The 26,284-nt window shown below is 44.8% G+C and overlaps 1 protein-coding gene across 6 annotated transcripts; it reads left to right on the forward strand.

Moving 5' to 3' along the window:
- Nucleotides 1-604: 604 nt before the first annotated feature.
- LOC121600623 (tumor necrosis factor alpha-induced protein 8-like protein) lies at nucleotides 605-25,876 on the forward strand. 6 transcript variants are annotated; one of them, XM_041929423.1, is made up of 6 exons: nucleotides 614-755; nucleotides 2,627-3,226; nucleotides 20,020-20,145; nucleotides 21,668-21,984; nucleotides 23,776-23,930; nucleotides 24,004-25,876. In XM_041929423.1, the coding sequence occupies exons 4-6, from the start codon at nucleotides 21,897-21,899 to the stop codon at nucleotides 24,415-24,417; spliced, it is 657 nt and encodes a 218-aa protein (XP_041785357.1). In that variant the 5' UTR covers nucleotides 614-755; nucleotides 2,627-3,226; nucleotides 20,020-20,145; nucleotides 21,668-21,896; the 3' UTR covers nucleotides 24,418-25,876. The 6 variants fall into 6 exon arrangements, with proteins under 6 accessions (XP_041785337.1, XP_041785328.1, XP_041785357.1 ...); XM_041929403.1 differs by lacking the exon at nucleotides 20,020-20,145 and having other exon boundaries at nucleotides 605-681; XM_041929394.1 differs by lacking the exon at nucleotides 20,020-20,145 and having other exon boundaries at nucleotides 607-695.
- The last annotated feature ends 408 nt before the right edge of the window (nucleotides 25,877-26,284 follow it).

The following is a 26,284-nucleotide window of genomic DNA, read 5'->3' on the forward strand; positions in this document are numbered from 1 at the left end:
TTTTCTTTGACGAGAAATTCTCGGAATCCACGCAACTGACATTTTCTGCTTATTGTGAACATTAAATTTTAACGGATAAAAAGTGCCAGGCATACAAACGTGCATTAGCGCGATAAGTAACAAATGAGGTTAGCAATCCTTGAAACAGCATCCCAAGCGCCACAGATTAAGCTTAAACGACTGAAAAATCAAATATCTGTGATTTTCGGTAGGATAAATGGAAAATCGGTAGTTTTAGGGCTGTCATCTGTGAATCGGTAGGCATATAAAAAATCGGTAGGAATACAGATAAATCGGTATTTCTGGTCACTCTGGTCACGTGTGTCAACGCCCAAGCAACATTTTCGCTTGACGACGCATGTAACGCATGCAACGATATAGTAACGCTTGGTATAAGCAAGAATAAATTTTATTCTTTGTTTTTTACTTTTAACTATGGTGAACATTATTTATAAAAAGAACCTGAATCATTGTTATTTAAAAAAGCCTGTGATACCATTAACACAGATTTATTTTTTTTCGGTTGAATGTAACGCATCTTTCGTCATACCGTTACGTACATAACGCCAGAGGGAAACGCTTGCTCATGCTCGCTGACCGCGCACAAAGAGAAGCAACATCAATTCTCTCCCGCCACTCGAAGCGCACGGACGTGCAGAGCGTCGCTGCGTATCCGCAATAGTAAGTTCGTTCGCGTAAGTGAAGTTGTGTTATGAATTGCTATTTTACATTTTAAAAAATTAGATAAATAATTGGTAAGAATTTACGATGGAGTGAAGTGTGTATCAAATTTAACCCCAATACTACTGATTACCAAGAAAAGTAAAGAAATAACAAACATCTTTGAACTTTACCGTGCGTGTCGACTGTTGATGGCTGACTCACCGAATCGCGTGTTTGCACAGTGTCCGTGGAAAGGCAAATATTCTTATACGCAACAACAACAACAACAAATACAGTGTTTGTGAGTGAAACATATACGACAAGTATAAAACATGCAAAAGATCGTTAAACACAGCAGTAGTGTTGGTGATGATGGTGTGGTGGTACTAAAGCTGACGATGGATGATGGAACGCGTCGTCGCCGATAGTAAACGCAAAAAAAAAAAAATCGTTACGTTTTCGTTGCCATTCGGAGGCAAACCCAGGCACGCATACACAACATGCACAAGCGTGTACGGGAGAAGAAAAGCGAAGGCTTGGCCACAGGACCATGCAACCGGTGGTATATATCTGTGTGTCTCGCTACACACTGCTTGCTCTCTGTGCTAGAGAGAGTTCCACCAAAAACGTACACAGAGCGTGGAAATTGCTGGGCGGAAAATTGCAGGAAAAGCAGCCCAAAGCGGTAGGAACGGAGCGGACCAGAGGCGACGAACGGCGGTGTCGTATTAGATTTGTTATGACCGTGCGGAAGGCTTGGCCCGGAACTGCTCTGGTGCACCAATACACAAGCTGCTGCTGTGCGAAACGTACTGACGTGTATGTGTGTGTGTGTGTGTGTGTGTGAGTAGACGCGTATCGTATCCCCCACCCAACAGATGATGTCCTTGGCGGGAGAACGAACTGTACTTGGCAGGAATTTGTTTTACATTTTGCTGATGTTGCTTTTTTTCTCTCTGCGGGAATGGAACTTCCAGTGTTGTTAGGGCATACGTTTTTCCTGCGTCAACCAGGCGCTGGTAGGTTGATGAATTTATTAATCTTAATTGATGGAGCTCCCTTGGCTGGGTAAAACCATAGTTACACACGATGGTGAAGTTTCCGTACGGCACCAGCTCACGCGACACCGCCAGGGTGTGGTTTGCGTGCCTACCAGAAACGCCAATCGAGGGGGGATTTTTTATTACCTTTCACGCTTCATCTGGTGTAATTAGCATTTTACAAACGGTCATCAGATCCCATGTGTTAGTCTGTCCCCTTCCACTTAACTCCCTCTCCCCTCGTTTGTCAACTGGACGTCGGTTGGTCAGCGGTCGGTTGGGCAATAATTAATTTCGAACCGGCCCCCGGGTCAGTGGTGCAAGTTGTCTTGCCATGCTGCTAGTGTGACAAAATCTTCAACTACAGCCTACGGGCCGTCGATTGGGCCAGGTTCCCTTCCCACGGTTGGCCGGCCAGCCCGGTCCAAACGAAACAAACCCAACAATCACCATCCATCCCATCCAATCCAACACGCAGCAGCAGCAGCAGCAGCATCACCATGGTCACGATGGTGGACGGTTGGACGGCACCCGATGCTGATGAAGTCCAATTGCATGGGAAAAAGTTGATTTTTGTCGCAACCGCACGACGAAGCGGGAGTGATTGTTGATTTTGTTTTTCTCCTTCCCCACCTCTCGTCATTGAAGAAACTCGCGCGCGAATTGCCTAATGACCGCGAGGTGTGCGCATAGCCTACTGCTCTGCGGCTTTCGTGTGTCGTGGTGTGGAGGGGGATAAACAAAAATCTTGTGCAAGGTTCGGGTGCGAGCTGGGTAGAGAAAAGTAGGTCAACTGTTGGCAACGTCCGCTTCCTTGCAGCTTCCCATCACATCACATCACACCGAACCGCTTGTGCATTGTACATTGAGTGTAAAACAGCTTTTTTCAGGGGTAATAAATTCAATCATTCCTATCTCTAAAGCATCCACAGCTGGCCATCATCTTCTGCGCGTAGGAAATCGAATTTCCGTTAAAGTGTGTTCACTGTACTGTAGCCGGGACCGCTCGGTCAGGCGCCGCTGTGTGACCAGGAAAACGATCCCAACAGCCGCAACGGGTGGCGTTTGTCAGCAGTTCGTCCTTTTATCCCTCAGTGTGTGTGTGTGTCGTGTGTGTGCGTAGGTTTGTGTCGTGTGCCGTACAATCAGCACCTGCCCAGTCATAGCAGCAGCAGCAGCAGCTGGCCACAGTGTTCGTCCTTGAGCTAGGCGCGAGCGAGTGCGAGAAGAAAACTCCCTCCAATAGAGTGTTTGTGTGAGTGTGTGCCGGTGCGTGTCTGTATTGGTGCGTGTAATACAGAGCGGCACGGTGTATGCGTGCTTGTGTGTAGAAGAGAAGTGAAAAAAGGATATCGATTAATAACCGCCAAAACAACAACGCATCAAGGCAGAAAGGGCGACGGCCAACGGTGTCAGCTGGAACCGGGTGTCAAGAAACTGGCGGGTCAAGAAGAAGAATTGTGTCTTGCGGTCGATTCTACTGTTTTTTTTTTTCTTTTCAACGATCCTAGGCCAACAGTTGGGTAAGTTTTTTCTCCTAACGAGAACGCTTTAATTTAAGTACTTTAAGTCCAAACATTGCCTTATGTAAAATAGAAGCTTCTGTTTTTTTTGTTGTAGATTGATTTTCATCTATTTGGGTTCTTTTTTAGAATTGCTTTACAAAAGAAACTAACATACACTTTAGAACTCAAAACTTTAACACAGACTATTCAAGATGTGCTTCCTTCGTATGTCTCCAGACACTTTAATGTCTTTCGACCCTTCCGTATTTCAAAATCCCATCTTTCATACAACGGCTTACCGATTGCACCATGTGTGTATGTGTGCGCTCAACCGGAACACGTGCTCGCGCTTCCCCGAGAACCCCAGCTTGGAACAGGAAGCAGCTGTGAAGCAACAACGAACATTCTTTGAAACGACGATCACGAATTGCTGCAGTCATCTGGTAGAACGAACGCAGCTCGACCTCGTCACGCTGCAGAATGGAGCACTAGCCTGAGAAGTCGCTAGAATTCAGCAAGGGAAAGCGATAAAATGGGAGGGTGAAACGGTGTCAGGACGGGTTGATAAATTCTTCGCTTGATGCATTTGATCCATATGCATCACGTTAGGTGGTGCCAATGCACTTACGCTCGCTTCGTTCGCTCTATTCGTTTCGAACGCTGTATGTGCAGACAAAACAGATTGGTGTTGCCACACATAGTAAGTGGATCGTGGACGATGCTTGTCTTCCCAGGTCCATTTTGCCATCCTTTTTAGAAATTCACGCAAAGCGTTAAATTTAATGCCACCATCACATTCTTTTGATTGAAAGTTTGAATGGTACAAAGTGCACCGAGTGGCGATTGATTTGCTGGTCCCTGTTCCCTCAACAACCTGTTCGGTTTACAACCTCCACACACTGTTATCGAATGTGGATGGGGTATTCTTATCAGCAGAAATTCCATCCATCCACCACTTACATTCAACAGCAGTGGGCACACACAAACACCAATACACCACGCTCTCCTGGAAGAGGTTTGTCATCGCGCAAACAAATATGACAAACGATGTGAAGACATTGGTGGAATGAAGACAGTTTAGATAAGATGCGTCTGCTGTTCGGCTGGCTTGCCCCAGCCTGCAAACAAACTCCGCGAACAGCACTAAATGATCAACCTGAAGCAAACTATCGATAGCACGTTGTAAGTGACGCATTTGTGTTGGTTTGTGCCTGTGTGTAGTCACCATCAGGGTCAATTCATTCCACTATCCCCGAGAGAGACTCATACCGACCTGGGGACGAGTTGAGCATACAAGCATACCCAACGATGATGACTGGTGTGTTAAGCGCTCTAAGTTGGATCTTACTGCCGAGGTCTCCTCCCGAGGACAGTTGAGTCATTCACCACCTTCTGGATGATGCCGCACTGTCGCACACCAAAGGCCATCGGTAATCATTTTCTTCCGACGAAACGTGTTGCAGTAAAACACATTTAGCAATGAATCATATTTTGTGGTTCTCTCTCTCTCTCTCTCTCTCTCTCTCTCTCTCTCTCTCTCTCTCTCGCACGCGCAAAGTATGCCCCAAAGACGAAAAGAAGGAAATTCCAGATTATAATAATTAACACTGCCATCATTGCTCTTCCATTGCGCGCGTTTATGTGATCTTAATGCTCTGGCACATAAAATGACGATGATTATGATCGTTTTTATCATCATCAGGGTAATGATTTATTTCATCTGCACTGCTTTGGGCAGCATAAAGACATCTCGATAGAGAAATGTTAATGCACAGAGGAAGAAAACACCGTCTCCGATGCTAACCGGTGCGCGTGGCAGTAGATCCTTTACGCAACACTGCTTAACAACAAGCAAAATACCAGAAATCCTATAAAAAATAAACAAATACGCAGTTGTAGAAAAAAAAAAACAAACAAAAACGAAAAGGTTTTACCGTACCATTTACCCTCGAGGGGTTGTGAACCAAAAAACAAAAAGCAAAAAAAAAAAATGAAAAAAAAAATGGTTCCGCAATAAAAAGGATGTGAATGTGCGCGAATTTATTTCTCTTCGTCATTGACGTCTGCTGGTGCGGGGTTTTTTTTTTTTGTAATGCTCCACGCCAGCAAAGGACAATACGCATCCTGTTCCGGGCGGAAATTTGTTCTCGTCCAACACAGCCACGCACACGCACGTACAGACCTTATACATATTTAACGACCCATTCATAACGGAAATGGTACGGTTGTAAAAGCTAGGGAATTGGTAGGACGCGCTTGGGTTTAGGTTGGGAATTGATTTTTACACATCCGCGCGTGTATTTGTCTGCGTGTGAGTAGAAGTAGAAGAAATTGTGTTTGTGCGTGTGTTTTGCACTGAGTTAGACGTACATTTTTTTTTTCAAATATAAAGTTTAACACAAACCCTTTAGATGAATAATGAAACAGGAAAGTGACACGCATGGTTCACTTCTCTTCTAATGTTTGCGTCAAGTTTTCACCTTCAGGAAACGAAATGTTTCACCCGATCATACCAGCAGTACTTAAGGAAAGGTTCCTTATTGGGGACAGTTTTTAGAACGACAACCCAGGCAAGGACCTTTTTCCATTTTCGGCAGTGCGCGTTTTACCCTTCTGGAAATAGATTTCCCAAGAAAAACACGCAACAAACACGGCTCGGTGTATGTGTCCTTTGCTTTCCGTGCCTGCGTGCGGTGCGTTTATGATTCGTGGTGTAAATGTTTAATGCCATTCCATTCCATCACATCCATTTTCGCCCACTGCTTCACCAATCCACCATCCAGAGCTGCAGCAACGAAAAAGCAACGAAGCCGCATGAAAAGTCACACACCAAACGAAAAACAAGTAAGCGCTTAAGATGCATGGTATGGTCGGGGGGGTTTTTACGTACGATTTTCGCATTTTACGTACGCCATTCAAAGCGGCCGAAGAAAATATAACGCTTGTTGATATATATATATTTTTTGCCGCTGCTAAAACAAGTTGGCCGGGCCCACCAACAGTGGACAGTGACGCGCACCTACCCAAACGGATCGATTTGCGCTCGGTTGCTTTGGCTTTGGCTTCTTTCTGGACGGTTGGTCGTGCGTTTGGGCTCGCGCGGTTGGGCTACACAGTTTGTGTTTGTGCCGCTAAATTTAGCGACCGGTAAAAGGGTTACTCCACACACTCCTGTACGATGCAGCCCCGCCGTTCGCATCAGCAGCAGCAGTATCATCACCGTTGCCTCAAGGTGCTCTCTTATGAATGAATGATGGGTGGAATGATGGTTGTAATGGAAGTGCATAGACCGAATGGAAGGAAGAGCAAGAGTAAGGGGGATTAAAAATGCAGTAGGATGTGTGCATTTGCACGCTCAGCTTTGAGTGATGGAGTGGACACAATGCAAAACACGCGGCGCCTAATGCAGTAGCTCAGTTGTCTCACAGTCCCATCTAAGACAATTAATGTGAATTTTATGACAAAAAAAAAACCAAGCAATGTATGTGCCATGCGCATCTTATGTATCGCTACTTGTGGCATTATCGCGGCTTAGTGCATGTTGCAAATTATGAAGCATAATACAAAAAAAAAAAACACACAGGCCAGTCATGTGTGGTACGCGTGCCAGTTATGCTTAGCGTGCAGAGCATTGAATCATGAATGTATTGAAGAAAAACAAAGAAAAGTGCATAAAAACGTGTTGTATGCTGCCGCTTAGCAGTTAGCTGTAAGGCGAGCTACAACAAACTGCATCGGACTTGTTCGCTACATGGATAGCAGTAGAAGTGCATAAGTGCGAGAGCAGTAAGTGGTGGTCTATTCTATCTATAGATAGGAATTGTGACTATCCGATTGCGATATTATTATTGTTATTATTATTATTATTTATTGTTTAATCTTCAGCGGGCCTAATTAAGATAAGTAACAGTACACAAAAAAATACATAGCAAAAACAAGATAAGTATCGCAATTCACTGCGGCCACGGCAGAAGCCGGAGACGTTCCTTGAAGCACTGAGTTGAGATATTGAAGTCGAAGCAATCCGAGACAGTGTTGAAGACAGCCAACATGCGGAACATAGGGTCAGACCGACCAGCACTGGAACGAGGTTGAGCGAGTCGTAGAGTCTCTCTAGACCTAAGTGTTCGGGATGGTGCATAGATATCGACTCGATGCAACAAAGGCGATGAGTCGATAGAGCCATTTAGCAAAGCAAACGATGAAAGAGCACTGTGCATTGCGGCTTCTAACCGAAAGAGGCTCAAGGCCTAGAAGACGGCACAGCGCAGCATACGGAGGAAGATTACTGCGATCCTGCCAGGGAAGTAGGTGTAGGGCATATCGCGTAAGCTAACGATGAATCGCCTCAAGTTGAGCAATTGAAAAAGCAGTAGTTGGGCTCCAGACTACGCACGAATATTCCAGAACCGAACGAACGAACGTATTGTACACAGCTTTGATGCACATGGGGTTGCGGAATTCATTAGTTGTCCGGATAACCACGCCAAGTAGTTGGTTTCTTCTGACTACAACGTCATCGTTATGCTGTTTAAAGTTCAAACTTGAATCAAGAAAAACGCCCAGGTCTATGACATGATTTTGTCGATTAACTGCAGTGCCGTCTGTGCAGTAGGTACCAGTAATTGGGCTTCTGCATTGACAAAAAGACACACAGAAGCATTTCTCGATGCAGATAGTCAGTCCATTGCACTTGTACCACGAACAGAATATTTAGATGCAGTCTTGCAGGAATGTACAGTCACCTGTGTTGTGAATAGGCGCAAAAATTTTCGCATCGTCGGCAAACAGACTGACGCTGTCGGGAGGTGCAGCGAGGGTAACATCGATGATGAACAATATGAAGAAAAGCGGGCCAATATTGCTTCCTTGTGGCACACCCGAGCTACTGACTATTTCTTTGGACATGTGATTAATTAGGTAAGACTTAAGCCACTGTACGAGCGAGCAGGGAAATCCTAGCTTATCGAGTTTAGCGAGAAGAATTGCGTGAGGAAGAGAGTCGAAGGCTGCTTTCAGATCTGTATAAATTGCATCGACTTGAGCTCCGGCATCAAAGTAGGCTAGTGCAATAGGTTACAAATTCAAGCAGGTACGTGGTTTTTTTGGCACGAATCTATGTTTATACGGGCTTAGGAGGCGTTGTGCTTAATTAGTCTGCAATGCTTGTGTAGGCCGACGTGATGTGATTAATATCATTAATAAAGTAGGAAGAAAAAAATAACCAGGTGTATGAAAAACCAAATCCATCAAACAGGGATGAAAATGTCTTTAAAACGCTCCAAAATTATAAAAGAATCCACTTAGTGCATAGTTCCATTCGTGATGAGAGCATCCTGCCTAACGATCATTCAATTCATCGCTACTCAAAAATAGTGTCCAAAAATCACACACCCCACATAAACCAGCATATCCTTATCATGGGTGTAAATGGGCTATCGAAAAAAAATCAGCACAAAAAAAACACTCCATCATGTCACACTACCATTCCGGGCTGTCCGTCAAAAACGTCAAACATTCATGTTGTGCCATCATCAGCATCATCCACAACATTATCATCATTCCCTATCGCACTACTCTGCTAACGATATTTTCGTTCATTTATGAGAGGTGATTACGTTCGCCCTGACCTCTAACCGTGCTGCGAAACATCCATTCCCCCAACATGGTGTGGAACATAGATTTCACCATCGTCCTTCTTGCTTTCGGGCTACCTTTAAGCCAGCAGTAGAGGGGAAAATCGATTCTAAAACTCCTCCGCCCCAGTTGGGCCAGGGGGGGGGGGACTGCTCCATGGCTTTTGGAGGGTATAAGGTCAGCCGATGAAAACCCGATGGACGAACTTTCGCCAGTGGTTCCAACACACAAGTACTCAAACACTCACACGCAACACATACTACTTGTCCATCCAGTGTTTGGTGCTTTTTACGTCGTGCTCAAATAGACAGGTACCAAACAATCGCCAGGGCAACCCCAGTCCTTGAACGAAATCGATAGTTCGAGGGCGATGGAAAAGCCTGGAAATGTTGGCTCCTTAGCTCCGACCCCATCCGAAGCAGCGGTGCGGTCTTGGTTCTAGTTCGTCGGCCGGATTGCTTCGGATCCATCTATTGATCCCACCGGCTCACCATAGCCGTTCGATGGCCACCACCGTCCCGGGTGCTTTTTCTACTCGATGATGAATTGTTGTGGTCAAGCGCTGGACGGACATCGTTGGAATATCATCAAAGAAAATTGGAAGCAACCCAAGCAAAGGGACACAGAACGGTGCGCCACCGAAAATCGTCCACCAGCGATGTGTCGTGTCGTTGAGGGCGGTAACTGTGTTTGTGGCGTGCTGTTGGTTGATATTTTTAGCACCAGCCGACTCTAAATGGTGACTTTTTCTACCAGCAGCATAAGCACCGGGATAAAAACGGTAACACCGTCTCCGGTCCCTCGAACGAAGGGAAGAGAGCAAGCGAAATTGACTTTTTTGCACGAACCATGAAATTTGTTTTGCTTTCGTCCTTCGTGTTATCCACCCTAAGGGGAAGGTAAAGGTAAAAGAGGGCGGAGGGAAGCGGATCTCATTATCACGTTGATTGTGCCATTTTTAACGACGACTCGACTTTAGCGCGATATCCTTTGCGTGCCTTGGCGTAGCGTTTATTTGAGTACGCGCGTAGTGTTTGCGCGCGATAGGGATTTGAAAAGTTGTGCTGTTTAGTAGCGACTCATTGAAAAGCAAAAACTTTCCACGCGATGAGTATATAAACAGAAGCAGAAAAACAATCGCAAAACTCGCAAATTAATATTCCCCATGACGGTGTTTGACTAGGAGAAATGAGCAGTGTGTTGTTTATTACGCTACTAAAATTATTTCACTTTAATTGGCAAACGAATGAAAAACTGGCACTTAAACCTTGAGCCATCCCAATTACAAGAATCTATCAACTCCGGGGATGTGTAGTACAGTTTTTTTGCGCCTTCCAGTGTATTATGCAATAGTTTTGCATGCGCCTCATGCTCAAGGGACTTTGATGGGACGACGGCCTTATGCTATGCCTGTGCGCTATAGCCATAGCATGAAGCACGTTTCGCTTGCTTCAATGGTCCAATCTGTGTGCGTCAGCCGGAGGATATGTACGCTGATGCTCCGACATTTACGCTGATGTGAATTTCAGCCATGCCGAAGCGCGGGCTAGATTGCATCATTACCACATCATTAGCATCGCCGTGATAATCTTTCCAATTAACCAGTACATGCGCAGGGCAGGGCGTTGCAGGACTGGAAATTGGATTCGTGCCAGTTTTGCTTTCCTCCTGCCTTCTATTAATAATCAAAAAAAATTGTGTGCTGTTTTTTGGGCAATTAAGAAGCTGTTCACATTTTTCTACCCCAATAAAATGGAGTAGTGTTTTATTATAATCATCATTTTTTCATATGTTTATCCTGTAATGGATAACGTAAGTAACTGAAGCACACGCAAACGACACCACCACCACCACCACCGCCCGCTGGGTGAAACAAATTTCGAGTGCTCTGCTGTTCGCAACTATTAAGCTTGACAAGCCAACATACCGGTAACGGTTGGGTCGGTAACGATCACCCACAAGCTCACAGTTTCGCTGTCAACCGCACACGCACACGCACCTCAAACAACACACCGACCGGTGGAAGGTTTCGCTCAAGTTCAAGCTTCTTCTGTTTTGTCGTTTCTTGTTCAGCCTCCTCCAAAAGCCTCCCACACAAGGCCGAACCCAACCAGTTGGAACGGGCTTGACGTACGGATGGGTATATGGGCTGGCAAGGTACGCTTTTGCACCTTTTTGGCGACCCGTGACAGCCTGGCCTAGCTCACAGTGGACCCCAGGCGCCATGACATGGGATTTTGGGCAGTGCGCAAGTTGTGCGCCAAACGCACACACACATTTTCGTGTTGTAACCTTTTTGCTATTTGTCACAAATGGAGTTTTTTTTCTGAATAAGAACGATAAGGAAGAAAAGCCAATTTTCTACTTTGCCACCGTTTTCCGCTTTGATCCCAAGCGTAATGGATCGAATAGTTCCGAAGCTTCCACTCCAGACGCTCCGATTTTTGACGGGTCGAAAATGGGAATTTCATGCTTTTACGTAGGTGACACGACCAAATGTGGTTCCTTTCGTTCGTATCGTTTTTTTTTGTTTGCTTATTTGCCCACCTGAGGCAACACTTTCAAGGCTTAGTGCTACTGTGCGAGATTTATAGCCAACAAGCGTCAAATATAAATCCATCGGATGGAACCGAATTATTGTGGGACCTCGGTTATGAGTTTGTATGTGTGAAATCTTACTCACAGTTATCATAAAGAAACACACACACACAAACAACATCCAATTCTAACATTGCTTTTGCAAAAAAAAAGTCAAACCACGGTTTCCCAGACCGATAAACCCTCCAAAACGCGCAACAAAATCAAACGTCTCTTGCTAAAACGCATCTTGCTCCATCGTGCATCGCGGTAGCGTTTTCCACGACGCCTCGCACCGCTTCAGATTGTAAGTGTTTTGTAATGCATGACGAAAGGCATGCCATTACGATCACAGCACACCAAAACTGCATAACGAATGCGCAGCGAAATGCAGCGCGAGCGCACGCGCGATCGCGTGATCGTCCAGCTAGAGACCGGTAGCTGGGAATAGATTCTCACAGATCTCGCACGTATTCGAAAAATAGAATTTGCAGGAAATATTTGCTTCATAAGTACCGTTCCCGTACCGCTCGTACTGTCACAAGATTGATGGCTTCATTCAAAGTTGGAATCTCGCTAGGTGTTGCTACAAATTGTGCCTCACTGTAACGCGTTCCGCGGCAGTGTAGTGGATCGATGCACTTGTTTCACGGCGAATGAGAATTTGTAATAGGGCAGTAATAGTGGTAGTAGCAGCAGCAGTAGTGACAGAGTGGCAATAGCACACTCTGTCTCGTACAATTTGATCAATAGTTTAGTGCGATCGTGGATGTATTTTTTTCGCTTCTTCTTCTTCTTCTTCTCCTACCGCCCGCTTCATCAATTGACCATCCAATCGTTCAGTTTTGGTTTGTTTCACTTCCTCCCATTTGCTTTCACGCGGGCCATCGTAACGATAAAACAATCACGGTGGCTCCAGCCGAACGGCGACAAAGCGTGGCAACAACAACAGGGCCGTGTTCCAGATCCCCCAGACGCTCCGAGGTAAACAACTGCTTAACGATTTCCCAACCCTTTGCGGTGGCGAGTGGCTCCGATCGTACGCGAGCGTTGGAAGATTTGTCTTTCCCCGCCCCCGCCATATCTCCGCCGTTCGGATCGATTCGGTCAAGCAAGCGTTCGACCGCTTCTGGTCCATTCTTATCCGCTGTGTTTATCTACTACTTCTTTCCCCGGGGTAGTATTACCCCCCTTTATCTATTTCCCATTATGTGAGGGGGGGGGGAGAAAAATCTATCTGGGATCGGTCCGTCGGTCGGTCAGCGGCTCGGTCTTGCTGTGGCTCGCCGGAAGCTGTGTCTTTGTTTGGGATACACTACCCGTATGTCCCGAAGCTGGCCCCCGGTAGCATAATTTATTATTGAAAACTCCAAGAAAAACTTTGATTTTCCTCTCACACCCTTTTCCGTCTTTCTCGTTCGTTTTCGCTGCGGTTTTAATCTCAAACCGTCTGGGGAAAGATTTGTCTATGCGTGCTTGGGGAGCTGTTTGCGAGTTGGGGATAAAAACCCCGTACCGCAAAACCCGTTGGTTTGTCTTGCGGCGGGAAGATGAATGTAAATGAATGTTTACTTCATCGACGATGCGAGAATAAAAATCAGTTCCCTGTCCAAACAAACCTCCCCACCATGCAGTCCCCGTTTGAATGCGATGAAAATACACTTTCCGGTATTCAAGCATTTCAAGCGTTTAAACCATATTGAAATCGAACTTTTTGTCAATTTTGAAAAAAAATCCAATAACATTCGAATCATTTGCAGTGAGTAGATGTTTTAATTTAGTGTTTATTATACAACATTTATGTGTCATGAATGGGACATTTCTATTCAGATGTATACAGTGCAATGTGATCAGACTTGTTTTTTTATACTTAGAATATATTTTCTGGTAGAACCATCAATTTTCATTAGAATTAGCCTCATTCTTCATAGCTCATAAAGGGTTAATACGAAAGAATTCATCATCTCGCCTCGTAAACGAAACCTGAGCCTACATTCTAGAAACACAGCACGATCTGCTGCCTTTACCCGCAAACCAGAACATTAGAACCACTGCTAGCATTCTGCTGCTGATTTGTATTGTGTGTAGATTTACAACGCACGCTGTGTCTTAAACTAGAACAGACTAGATAGAGAGCAAGAGAGATCATTTCACACATCCGTGTGCTGCAGAACAGAACAGACAACAACACCTTTCTCAGTCCCGAATCGTCGTGCACCGTGGATGGATGGATTAGCGGGCGAGATTAGATCCGAGACACCGAGCGCCGAGTGGCACTGGCACTGGAAAATAGATAAATAAACGATTTCACCGGCTCGTTCGTCGCGGCAAACCGCACCAGCTCATTAGCAGCAGCAGCAGCAGCAGCGAGAGGGCTAATGAACTAATTTGAAATTCTGCTTCGCCTACGCGCTCTGAGTAGCTTAAAATGCATCACATAAGCCCGGTCGTGCGAGACCGTGGTGTTGTTGGTGTGTGTGTGTTGAAATTTCAGTCTCAACGGTAGTTCTATTGGGAGGCGGTTTTTAATCAAACTTTGTACCCGCTCCAAAAGCAAAAACTGTGTGCTCGTTTGGAGATGTTTTGAACGATGTTTTATACAAAAAATGATTTATTTTAGCATAACAACATTGGTTGCGTTTTACATACAACAAACACCCTTCGCCGATTGATCTGACACGACCGTTTTACATCGTGCGTCGTGAAGATGCAACAATTGCTATGCAGCTCGACACACTGCGGTGTGAAAGCAAATTCCAGCGCATTGTTTCACTGCCATCTGTTTCAACCAGACGCCCTTTGGTTCACAGTCGCGTATGAAAATCATCTACCACCATTACATATGCAGACGGCAAACTCTCCTGCTGCTGCTGCTGCTGCTGCTGCTACCGAAACCACGCGCTTGCGGTCACATCATCTCCAGTTTCGCTGAGGTGCATCGCTAGATATGGTGCATCTGTGTTTGAAAGTCGTCGCCCATTCGCCACCACATTCGACGCAATCTGCCGATCATTTCCCAACGCCGAATGCCGAAGCAATTCTTAGCCGTCGGTGGAATTTCATAAACATTCCTGCAGCTGTGTGAGAGTGTAGTTAGACGGTGTGCAGGCAGTTGCACATTTGTGGGAAGTTTACCACATCACGATGAACCCGCAGCCCTTGGTTCAATGGGTTAGAGTAAGCGTAGCGTTTTTGGGAGTTTATTTGGTTAGGCACCGTTAGGCAGCAAGTAGAATCAATCACCAACGCCTGAAGATTAAACACATCACACCCTCATAGGAGTAGTAGTAGTGAATTGCATGCTCTTGCACGGTGTGGCGGGTTTCGTTAAACTTTCGTTCGTCAGCTCCGGCCCCGACACGAATGTAAATTTTGAGCCTATTTGTTTAGCCCACCGGTCTCGGTCATCGGGCCGCCTAAAATGTGCAAATTAATGTAACGCGAGACACAAGCCCCGGCGCTCGTTGTGAACGCAAAAATATGACCCAACGGTGTGCGCAATATGATGGCGTAAGTGTCGAAAACAGTTTGGCGCGATACGGTGTGCGAGCATTTGAAGATTTGCTAATCAAATTAATAAACGTTTGCTCTGCCGAACGGTTGTATTTTTGTTTGTTGTGTGTTGTGTTTGGTCAAAGCGAAAGGAGAGCTTTTTTGTGTGTGGTAGTCATAGGGGTTCCGCTGTTCGCCGTTCGCCTGATGCGTATCTAAAGTAGAAACACTTAAGCTGTGCATATCTTATGCTTTCAACCAACGAAATTTCTTTCAATTACCTTGATAAGTGATGAGCGGCAGTGCAAATTTATGCAAACAAAGCATATTATAACAAGATTTTTTCTTTCTTTTCTGCTAATGTTTTTGCAAAACAAAAGCTAAACAGAGCAGAAAGATTTATTTTATTCACGCTTTACAATTATTTGGCATTGTAATGAAACGTAAGCTTTGAACGTAATGTAATAGAATTTGCTACAAAAATGTTATGAACAATACACCAAATTGCTCATGCTTCTTAAAACTATTTCCTTACTGCAAATGTAACTTCAAATGTTGCAAACTGTTGCATACTTGGCTCATTAAATGTCTAGTTATTAATGAAAAAGAAAAGGCTTGCAAAACAATGCCCTCCGCAAATTACAAGTAGATTAAATACAGCAAACAAAAGTATTAAGAAATGGCTATAAAATAAAATGACCAAACTCCTCCATAATTAACACAAGCAAACAACATTGTTTCCCAATTTGGAACACAATTTCACAACAAAATCCGCCTATCTGGCAAACCACTGCGACAGTAATCGCTTTATTAGAATGCTTCGGCCCAAGCATTGGTCGGTCGGTCGGTCGGTGTCACGATCGTCTCATGATCGTGGGACTTGTGGGCTCGATGCTTCAGACATTCAGCCACGTCCATTTCCCCACCGGAGGTTGGCATAAAGCAAAAAACGGCTCCAAAGCCCTACAAATGCAGCGAACCGATTATCAGCATACGCCCTTCCCCCTGCCCCACCTTTGAGTTCGACCGGCCGGCTGGGTCATCTGGCGCTATAAATATGCCAATAACCGTTACCGCTAATGCCTCCGGTGGCGTGGCGTTGGGCCCAGCAGCCGCAGCAGCAGCAGCAGCAGCAGCAGAAATCGCGGCTGCTTCTTCACCATCGGTGTCACGTCACAGTCATCAACCTGCGCTAAGCTATCGTTCGAACGTTTTCGCGGCAGCGCTCCGTTCGGAGCTCGATACCACTGCCAGCCGGCCAGTCAGCTGGGTCGTTGGTGGGTTTGAGAAGAAAAGCACAACCCCACTCGCCGCCCTGTAAAACCGGTCCTGAGGAACGTCTGGAATGCCGTTAAGCATTCCTTTAATCGCTATTCCGTCATCGTTATTGGAAACTGGATATATTTTGTGTGTTCACATGGACGGTGTGTTTGGGAGGTGGGGCGAGGGAAGTGAGACGTAGGAGTCCCATTTTCTGCTGTCTCTGTGCCCCAGAACACTCTTCTTTCTTTCGTTCCGTTGTTGTTGTTGTTGTTGTGAAGTAAGCTCTCATGTTTCCGTTTCCAGCAACTGGAACCATTTCGGTGGCGAGTACATCTTGACACAATACCGGAACCGGAAAAGGGATCCGATTTCCGGACCGACCGGTGCATGTGGATTACATACTGTGGCTTCGTTTCCATCCCGGGGCTTCTGTGTGGCCCTTGCTGACGTTCGACCGAACGAATGCTCGTGTCTGCAAAGTTCCATCGGAGCGGCCATGTCATGTTAAACAGATGTGTGTACCTTTTTTAATGCAATTGAGGGGGCTCATCTATAAGTTACGCTGCGCAATAATTAAATTCTTCTCGTTATTCTCCGTGCTTAACTTTTTGGTTTTAATACGATATTTTGCAAAAAAAACGCACTTTTCATTTACTCACCATCTCGCAGTATAAATTTCTTCCCAATGCCGGTACCTTTCATGTCAATAAAAAAGGAAGGCTCAAGTTGAGGTTAATGAAACCATATTTTAATGAAATATGGTTGGCCCAAAATATCTCCTCCCAATGCTTGGCGTAGCATCCACGGCAGTACTCCAACATGGAAATTCACGCTCACTTAAAAGCGCCGTACTCCTCCAGCGTACTGGAACTTGAAAGCGAACAGCACACTCCAACAGCACGTGTCGTGCCGTTAGTGGCCCGTGTACACAAACGCCACATTTTCCAGCTCCCATTTATGTCTACATTGCGCTTTTCATGTGAGAGCACCCTTTATCTTCCCGTTCTCGATGCTCTTCACAATTCTTTTCCCCTGCACGTGGAAAACTCTATGAACCTCAGCGCTTTAGAACGGCTTGCCACGGGGTTCAAGTACATTTTCTGCCCTTGAAAGGTACACTTTGGTACAAACTTGCTGCTTGCCTGCACGCCAGTAGCTATAGCAACTGTCGCTGGAAAAAAAAAGTTCGTTGCGCCTACCCTGGCTTTATACACCGCGTTAACAAAGAAATAAACTCGTGACACGTGACCGGATCAGGAAGACGGTTGCATTGAAATTTGGAACATAAAACAAGCGGCCCACTCTCTTCCATCTATCGCCAGATGCAATCTCGGTACTGCGAGTCTTGCTAGTGACCTTATTACAATGGCTTCTTCCTGCCGTTACGAGCTGGAGTACTGAAAGTTCTGGAGAAGACGGCTCAAGTTCATCCGATCTTCCACAGCACATCCTTTCCTTTCACATCATCCCAACGACTGACGCCTGTGGCTGTGGTAGAATGAATCGCTTTGCTTGGCGATTGCGGTATGATATGGCAGAAGGGTTTCTAAATGCACCCAACGGTGACATTTGTGTGAACTCTACAGTGTAAAGCAATCTTGAAAAGCGGCATCCTTTCTGCTTCCCGCGAACGTTCAAAAGTCGTACCACTGCTTACACACACACCCACACACTCACTCACCCTTTCGGCAGTTATTTGCCAAAAAAAGGGAAAGAAAACATAAGCGAAAAACTTTTCCCCATTTCGGTTGGCACGACCGTTCTTGCACGGGTGAATGACTCCCGATGGAGTCATTTGAAACTTTACTTTCGTTCATTTCGCTTTAAAACTCACCACCAACATACGGCTCGGGGATGAAATAATGTTTTTTGAGTATCAATGAACGTGTGATGAAAACGAAGAGGTGGAAGAATATTTTGTGCGGGAAAAACTTACCCTTAAAAAAGGATGTGTCCGTAAGCTTTCGCTTTACCGTGTGGTGTGCCGTACAGCAACCACTCATACACATTTCTACCGAAGACGAGGATAGCAGTTGTTGGCGTTAATAATTTTTCCTGTTGATAACTGAAATATGTTCAGAGAAGGGTGGTTAAATTTCCTTCTACTGCTCTGGATGTATAACACATCTTCCAGGATAGAAGTATGAAGTAACGGCCACAACACTGCGGAGTGCCAACAAACGAGCAAAAATTAAAAGCTTCAATCGTTCCACCCACGGTGTAAATGAACAAAATGCTTTTTCCCCCATGTTTGTTTGAGGGAATTGCACACGCCTTCCGGTACAAGTTCTATTTCACTGTAAATAACACGTCCAGATATACCACGTATCAATAGAGAAGCTCGGAAGTGCTTTTAAATAGTGCTTTTTGTGTTTGTTCATTTGATGTAACACAGAAGTATTTTTATTTCGTTTACCGTGTCAGCCACTCTGCTTCTTCTAATTACACTTCTTTATCCAACGAACTACGCGGCTTTTTGTAGGCTTATTCAGTTCTTACTGAGGAAAATATCGGCCAGAATGAGGATCGATTCATGTCCGATCTTTACAGAAGCTCATGTGTTTACCATTAGACCTCCCTGCTGTTTGCTGTTTAAGGCTTTCATTAGACTCTGTTTAGGCTCGTATACTTTATTCTTGCTGAAATCAGGTTGGTCTTTAGTTGCTTCAACAGCTCTTGATCATTTCGCTTATCGTCTATCTACCCCATTACCGATTGAAGTACAATCCTAATGCTCCCGTCTCTGGCTCCTAACACTCTAGCCCCCTTTTCGATATCCCCGTAGGCGTAGGCAGCTAATTTCATCCCGAGTGCTGCCTTTTGTACGATTCCTGCGACAATCCTTACAGAACAATCAATAATTGATTTTTGGTCGGAAGCTGCGCAACCCTCCGGGCAGTGGGGTGCGTAATTAATTTTGTAACATTGCAAAGACAGTTGCAAAGACAACACGAAATCGAAAAACCATCGTTCTGGTGCGGTGTAGTATCCCTGTAGCTCGGCGAGGAAATTTAATCATTTATGGTAATTCTTTGGATAGAATGTTTATTTTCCCAGAGCACGCCGTTGCTTGTAAATGGACACAGCGGGTGATAAATTCACCCCCCCAAAGGCACAATGAAGCACATTTGTAACCGTACACTACTCCGGGCGAAAATGGATGGCAAGAATGTAATTTCGCCATTATTCCCAAATTCCACGAATCCTTCCTCGTCCATCGTTTGTGTCGTAGAAAGTTGAGAAAAGCTGAGAATAGGACTGTGGGTGCTGCCGATCTGCCTGAAGACAAAGTAAGGGCCACTCAGGGAATGGTAATGAAATAAACAGAGAAGCCACTGGAGACACCATTATTAGTTGCTGCTGCGTCAAATCTATCTACTTGTGCCGGTTTTAGTCAAGCAAATGGGTGTTGGTAGTTTGGTCGTAAAAGTACTGAACCGAACACATTGTATATCGTGTTTGCTTGTGTCTTGGTCACGGTTGGTTACGTGATATTATGAAGTCAAAATCAAATCAACCCCCCCCCCCTTGCCACCGTACCAGTGATGTAGGATCACTTTTAATACAGAGTGCCCCCTCCTCACAAGAAATTCGCTTACGATGATTGATCATGTCAATAATTTCATCAACAGACATCAAACTAATAAACAGAAAATGTGCCCGTCCGTGCCAGACAATCCCCCCCCCCCCCCCAAGCGCCTCTCTCTTTCTCTCTCTATATCTCGCACACACACACACACACACTCTCGCTTCTCACGATCGATAGGGAAAGTTGTTCGTTTTCGATCAAATGTTCAGCCCCTAGAGCTCACTCTCCCTCTTATGAAAACTTTCCTCCACAGCACATGCTGACAATGTGAGCAGCACCAATTCATCCACTGTTTTGTGATGGAAAATTGAAGTGACGACAAAAACCCATCCCGACACACACACACAGAGGCACACCGACACAACGACATGCCATTGAGGTACGGATGAAATTGTGCCTTTTATTACACCATCGCAAGCCCAACGCGTCCCAATGGACGCCCTCACAAATGGAGCAGCAGAACGATGGAGCAGCAAAAGTGACTCCATTAAAATTTCTTTCATGTCACAAAATGGGATGGTGAATGTGTAGATTGGCAAGACTAGGCAAACACTAACGTCATGTTGGGGGTTGTTTTTTTGTTGTTGTGTGTGTTTGAGGCGACAGCGGAACACACCACGCGCGCGGGGATGGTTTAGCTTCCGTTTGTAAATTAAAATACCAAACAATGTCTGCGAGATAGATGATGGTTTTGCAGACAAAAAAATCATCATAACAACAGCAACTTGAACAGCAGCGCGAACATGATAAACGTGGCCAACCCTCTCTGGTAGGACGAGAGAGACTCTTTGTGCAGAGTTGAGGGGTTCATTTTTAAACCATCTTTTTGTACGCAAAACAAAGTGCATCGCCGGTAGCTGCTGCCGATGTCTCAACCCTGTTGAAAGCCTCATATTTAATGTCTTCCTTTCGCTGGGCCACATCTTTGGATCGTTGTTCGCGTTCGTCACCTGTCCTCCACTCGGTCCGTGCGTCCGTTGGTGAGGTGTGAGTCAACGAAACCAGAGGCAACGTTTAGTAAGCACACACACACACATAACACGGTGATGAGAATTATGGAAATGATGAGCGGTAATGGCTTGTCGACTGAAAGAGGTGTGCAGCAGCACACTTTAAAAGGTGCGCGGAGCTACCGTGCGCTGATGTTTGTTAATGATAATTTCTCTAATGAAAAGAGAGTGCGTCCAGTTTTGTATTGTTTTGTTTTTTTTTTTTTCCTGAAAGCTAGGGTTTGAATTACAAACTATCACCAGCGCTAAAAATGGTAATATGAGCAAGTGTTTTTGCTTCCCTCTTTATTCGGTGATTTTACAATTTCTAACCATTATACCAACCCAACTACTAGTCGGCATGATGTCAATTAAGAAAATTTACAATTTTAGCAGCTCAACCAGGGAGGGGGAAAGTGTGATCGAATTTCTACATTGATCAATTAATATTTATCACAACTACGTCGCACGCTCCCAAAAAAAAGTTAAGGAAAGCCCCACCGCCTTGACCATACGGTGCCAAAGATCAAAGAGAAGAAGCGCCCATGATCAAATCGATTTTCTCCTCATGTGTTTGGTGCCCGTGTTTCGTGCCAAACCCATGCGAAAGTGAAACGCGCCCCAGCCGGCAAACATTCAATTTATTAGTACATCGGCTTGTACTGCGGGCGGGGACTAAAATGTGCAAGTTACAGTTTCATCGAACGCGTTTATTGCAAATTTTATTAGCAGCTTTCAGTTTGGATTGAGTTATTTATCACCGACTGCCAACATAGAGTATTAAACTTTCCTATTTTGTGCACAAAATTTACAGACTGATATTTACAATTTAATATATTCATACAATTTCTTCTCAAATATCACCAAGATTGCTAATTTTATTTTTCCATCCTTTCTATTTCTATTTCGCAGATCAATTTGTAATGTGAATCATCTTTACTTGGACACTTGTTGGCAATAATCGCACTCCATCCAAGCCATCACAACTGGGGGCCCACCCTTCGATCCATCCGTGCAAAAGTACAAATGCATTGATATAGCTTCACCTTCGAGAAAAGCAATCAATATCAAACGAAACTAGACCTGGAGACACCAGCAGACACCAAACGAAACCCATTTTAGCATAAAACCCTTCTAAAGCATGTACAACATGAGCGCGGCCAGCATTCTCGAACTGCAGACCTGGATCGTCTACCAGCGCATCGCGGCCGAGTGTGCCAACTGTTTGTGTAAGTATTTGCCCCGCCCCAAAACAAAACACGCTTCTTGGCAAACGGCTGCGATGAATGAACTTGCACCGTTCGGGGACCTTTTTTCCAACGGCAAACCGTTCGGAGGATCAAGTGTAAAAGCTTACAAGCGTGCGTTCCTTCAACGTTTGTCCTCCACCAAAAAGGGTAGCGGAAATGGACAACAACACCCTTACGGGCAGAACCGCAGCACACACAATTGCGGTAAGACAACCGCGCTAGGCTTATTAAGCCATCGGTCCATCTTGCCGGGGTGGGCAGCAAACCCATTCCCAAACAGGGCTTCGCTTTCCGCTTTGAACGGTCACAGTAATCCTTGGGCAGCGGTTGGTAATGAAAAGCAAATAAGGGAGCAATGTCCATGCCTTACATCCGCCCTCCTATCGCCTTACCCGGAATACGATCGGGCTGTGGCACAAATTGGTAAACTCTTGGAGGGTTAATTTCAAAAAAGGTTAACCGCCAAGCAGGGCAAGGCAGGGCAGGGGGCAGGGGGCAGAGGGCAGCAACATTAATCCTCTTAAATGGTGACACGTGGGTGAACGATTTCGTCCTTGCCAATGTGCCCGGTTTAAGGCATTCTGGCTCAAAAAGTAAAGACATCTTCTTCTTGTGGGCAGATTTTTTCGATTTGTTTCATAATGCATTGGCCCTTTTCTTTTGCCCCTTTTTTTCGTACGGCTACGTTTATGTTATGAATATATCATTAGTAGCGTGTGACCGTCAAATATCCTTTGACAGCAGGTGACACTGTGACCTAGGCAAATGGTACCCATCGAGAGGGACCAGACGGTATGGAAATGCTGTGGTTTTCCTGCTAGATGCCTTGAGATAAGGATAACTGTCGCATGTTGAAAGGAAATAACTAACCGCGAGAGCTTCGTTTGGCTAGACGAAGGAACTAATTGCCTTTGTATGCATTATTTAGTTTTATCTTGTTTCACATTTCTATTTTTTAATCATTGTTTTATGTTCTGTTTGTAAGTTGATATCTAAATTACCTTCTTTTTAACGCTTATCTTCACTTATTTACGATTTATTATTTATTTATTTTTTCTTTTTATTATTTCAGGAATATTCATCATATTGTTATTATGCTTTTTCATTGAAAACATTAGCGTGCAGATTTAAATATTTGTTTACGTTATTCATCGGTACTATCAAAACGAAGATATTAAAACTCATCCCAAAAGCTGAGCAAACTCACTCAATCACTAAGTCCAAAGCATTCTCGTCCAAACTATTTACCGTGCACAATGATCGATACAGGTACGTATACAATTCACCCTAGCCGCGGTACACTAACAGGTGAAATAATAAAAGTGAACGGTACATTGGTGGTGTAACGATTCAATAAACAAAACCACAAAGCATCAAATCAGCATCAGAAAGTAGGGAAACCAATCAACCAAATTGATGTCACTTCGGCAATCACGACAATCACACTCGAAGCCTCTATTATTAGGCTTTCGTTGGGCCCATGAGTTGGGTGATCATTGCGCGATACCGGCTGGTGGTTGCGTTGACCAACACAGCGCAATCGTCTGAGATGGAAATGTGGTTCTGCTTGTTGTACACACTGCTTTGGCGATAAGATACACGTCTGTTTGCGGTGAAGATAGGCTAGAAAGTTGTGGAGGTTTGATAGTCTCGCAGTCTCTACGCCTCTACTTGACTGCCGCTGGTTGGCCTCGATGCACAGCGGATTTGGCGGCTTGCATCCGTATCAGCCTAACGTCTCTAACGGTCTCTTTCTCCTTCGCCTTTCAGTTATGACGGATAATGCCTTCAAAGCGAAGGACATTGGGCTGCGGGCGCAGAAGAAAATCCTCTCCCGGATGGCAAGCAAAAATGTGGCTAAAGTGTTCATCGACGGTACGACCGCATCCCTTCTAGACAACGTGTACCGGTTGGTAAAGGTGCATGTAAGTAAAAGATAATCTTGTAACGCGAAAGACCAAACAACTCATCTCTCGCTCTCTCTTCTCATCTTCACAGACCGGCAGCAAAAAGGATGCGGAACGATTGGTTAAGAACATCATCAAAATCGTGATCAAAATTGCCGTCCTGCACCGGAATGGGCAGCTGAATGCGGACGAGCTGCGCCAGGCGGACCGGTTCCGCACCAAGTTCCAAACGCTCCAGATGGCGATCCTGTCCTTCTACGAGGTGGACTACAGCTTCGATCTCAACTATCTGCAGAAATCGCTCGCCGACTGCCGCAGCCTGTTACGTTCGTGCGTGGTACGCCACCTGACGGACAAATCGCTCGGCCGCATTGACGAGGTGTTTGACACGTTCGCTGACTCCGCCCTGCTCGAGACGGCCTTCCGGCAGGACTCGCCCTACCGGGAAATCATGGACAAGATTGTGGTCGATCTGAACAAAGCGATGGAGAATGGAGACATTTAATGCTGGGGAAATCCGTTAGCTCCGTCTGCATGCAAAATGCTCTCGAAAGAAGAAGAAGAAAAAAACGAAAAAAAAGATGTCTTTCATCTGCTGCCAGCGACGAAGCTTCTTGGGGCGTGGGGTAGAAAGCAACCCCCCCCCCCCCTCTGAAACAGTACCCATCGTGGATGAAGCACCGCACCGCAAGGCTTTAGATTTCCGCAGCAGAAGATCATCGCCAAACGTGATCATCATCGCCCATGTCGCGAGTCTGCCGCTTTTCTCGGTTGAGCGGGAACCGACCGATGCACCAAAGCTGCGCACGGGAGTTCGAGTGCAGCAAGAAGGATAATTAATTTCAAACCCAAATCGAAAAGCAAGTCACACATTTACCGAGGGAAATGGGAAACGGGAAAAGCGAAGAAAACAATTTCAGCTTTTTATTTAATGCAACGATCGTATTTAAGTTAAGTTTTTGAATAGCTACGTAGTCATAGCAACTAACGCTTGTATCCTGTTTTGCATTCGGTACAGTCGAGGAACAGGCGTGGTAGGATAAATAAAAGGGAGATACAGAGAAAAGTATTAAAAGAAAGGAAGTACATACTCAAGCATCTTATCGTGAGGTTAATTGTCCATATCAATTAAGTCAGTGGCGGGGTGATGAGCTTTTGGGAAGTGCATAATAACGTACGTATGGTTAGAGTGGTTATAGCGAAAGCAGTATTGTAGACTTGGCACTATTGGCGCTACTATTGAAACACTTCTACACACTTTTGCTAGTATGACACATTGGCGTCACAATTCTCATGGAAAAGATGGCACAACTTACGCATAAAATGGCTAGAATGGGTAAAGAAACCTCCTAGAACACACGGCAGCAGTATGACCTCACTTCGATTCATATCTCACACATACACACACAGCTAGCAGATATAAACACATCACTATAGAAGCAACTACACTGCTAAAACAAAACACAGTGAGGACCAGTTTTGATGACCACTTTTGAAACACTAGCAAAACACAAAACCACAAATCTTTTCCATTGTGAACGCTGACTATATAGCAAGAGAAGAACGTATTCGTAATGCACCAACAACACAACCTGAAGCAAATCTTAGAAAAATCTACACAACCAATAGGAACAAAATTCCGAATATACTGGATTATTGCGGAGCGTTAGAGATGGCATTTGATCGCTGGTAGAACCGTGCGTATGTTAAACTCGTGCGTCGTTGTGTTAGATACAGAACCGAATACAAGCTGAATGGAATTGTTGAATGTTTTGCTGTGCAACATGTTTGCTGTGTTTGAACGCGCTATTGTATGTTAATGAACAGATGCTATGAAAATGGAACGAATTGCATGGTCAGTGTAAAATGCTGTCATCATTTGTGTAAGTGTGTAAGCGTGGAGGGAAAGCCGTTGATATTAATTGAAATAAAACCGACGATATTTTGAATGGGCACGTAGAAAATCAATCTTTGTTGACTATTATTTTTTGAGCAGTACTTGAGAAGACTAACATAATAAAATTGATATGCCAAGCTATTTAGAAAACAGTCAAATGTTAAGATTTGGTTCACCCGTTCGTACAAACATGTTTTTCCGTTGCTTCACATTTGAAATGAAATATTTCATAACCATCAGTGAAATATTTCAAAAGGTATGCAAAGCTGCGAACAGGCAACCTTTTGTGGAACGCTTTCGCAAATTTAGAGACAAATTTGTTTTTTACATCGTAAAACAACTTAGAAGAGAAAAGACAACCAACTTCATAACGCTTATCAACAGGAAAGAAAACAATGCTCGACTAGCATACACGAAACAATCAAAAGCACCATTCTCATCTTTGTTAATGAAAACCTTCGATCGATTTTACATC

Source organism: Anopheles merus, chromosome 2R (genome assembly GCF_017562075.2).
Source record: "Anopheles merus strain MAF chromosome 2R, AmerM5.1, whole genome shotgun sequence".
Classification (NCBI taxonomy): domain Eukaryota; kingdom Metazoa; phylum Arthropoda; class Insecta; order Diptera; family Culicidae; genus Anopheles; species Anopheles merus.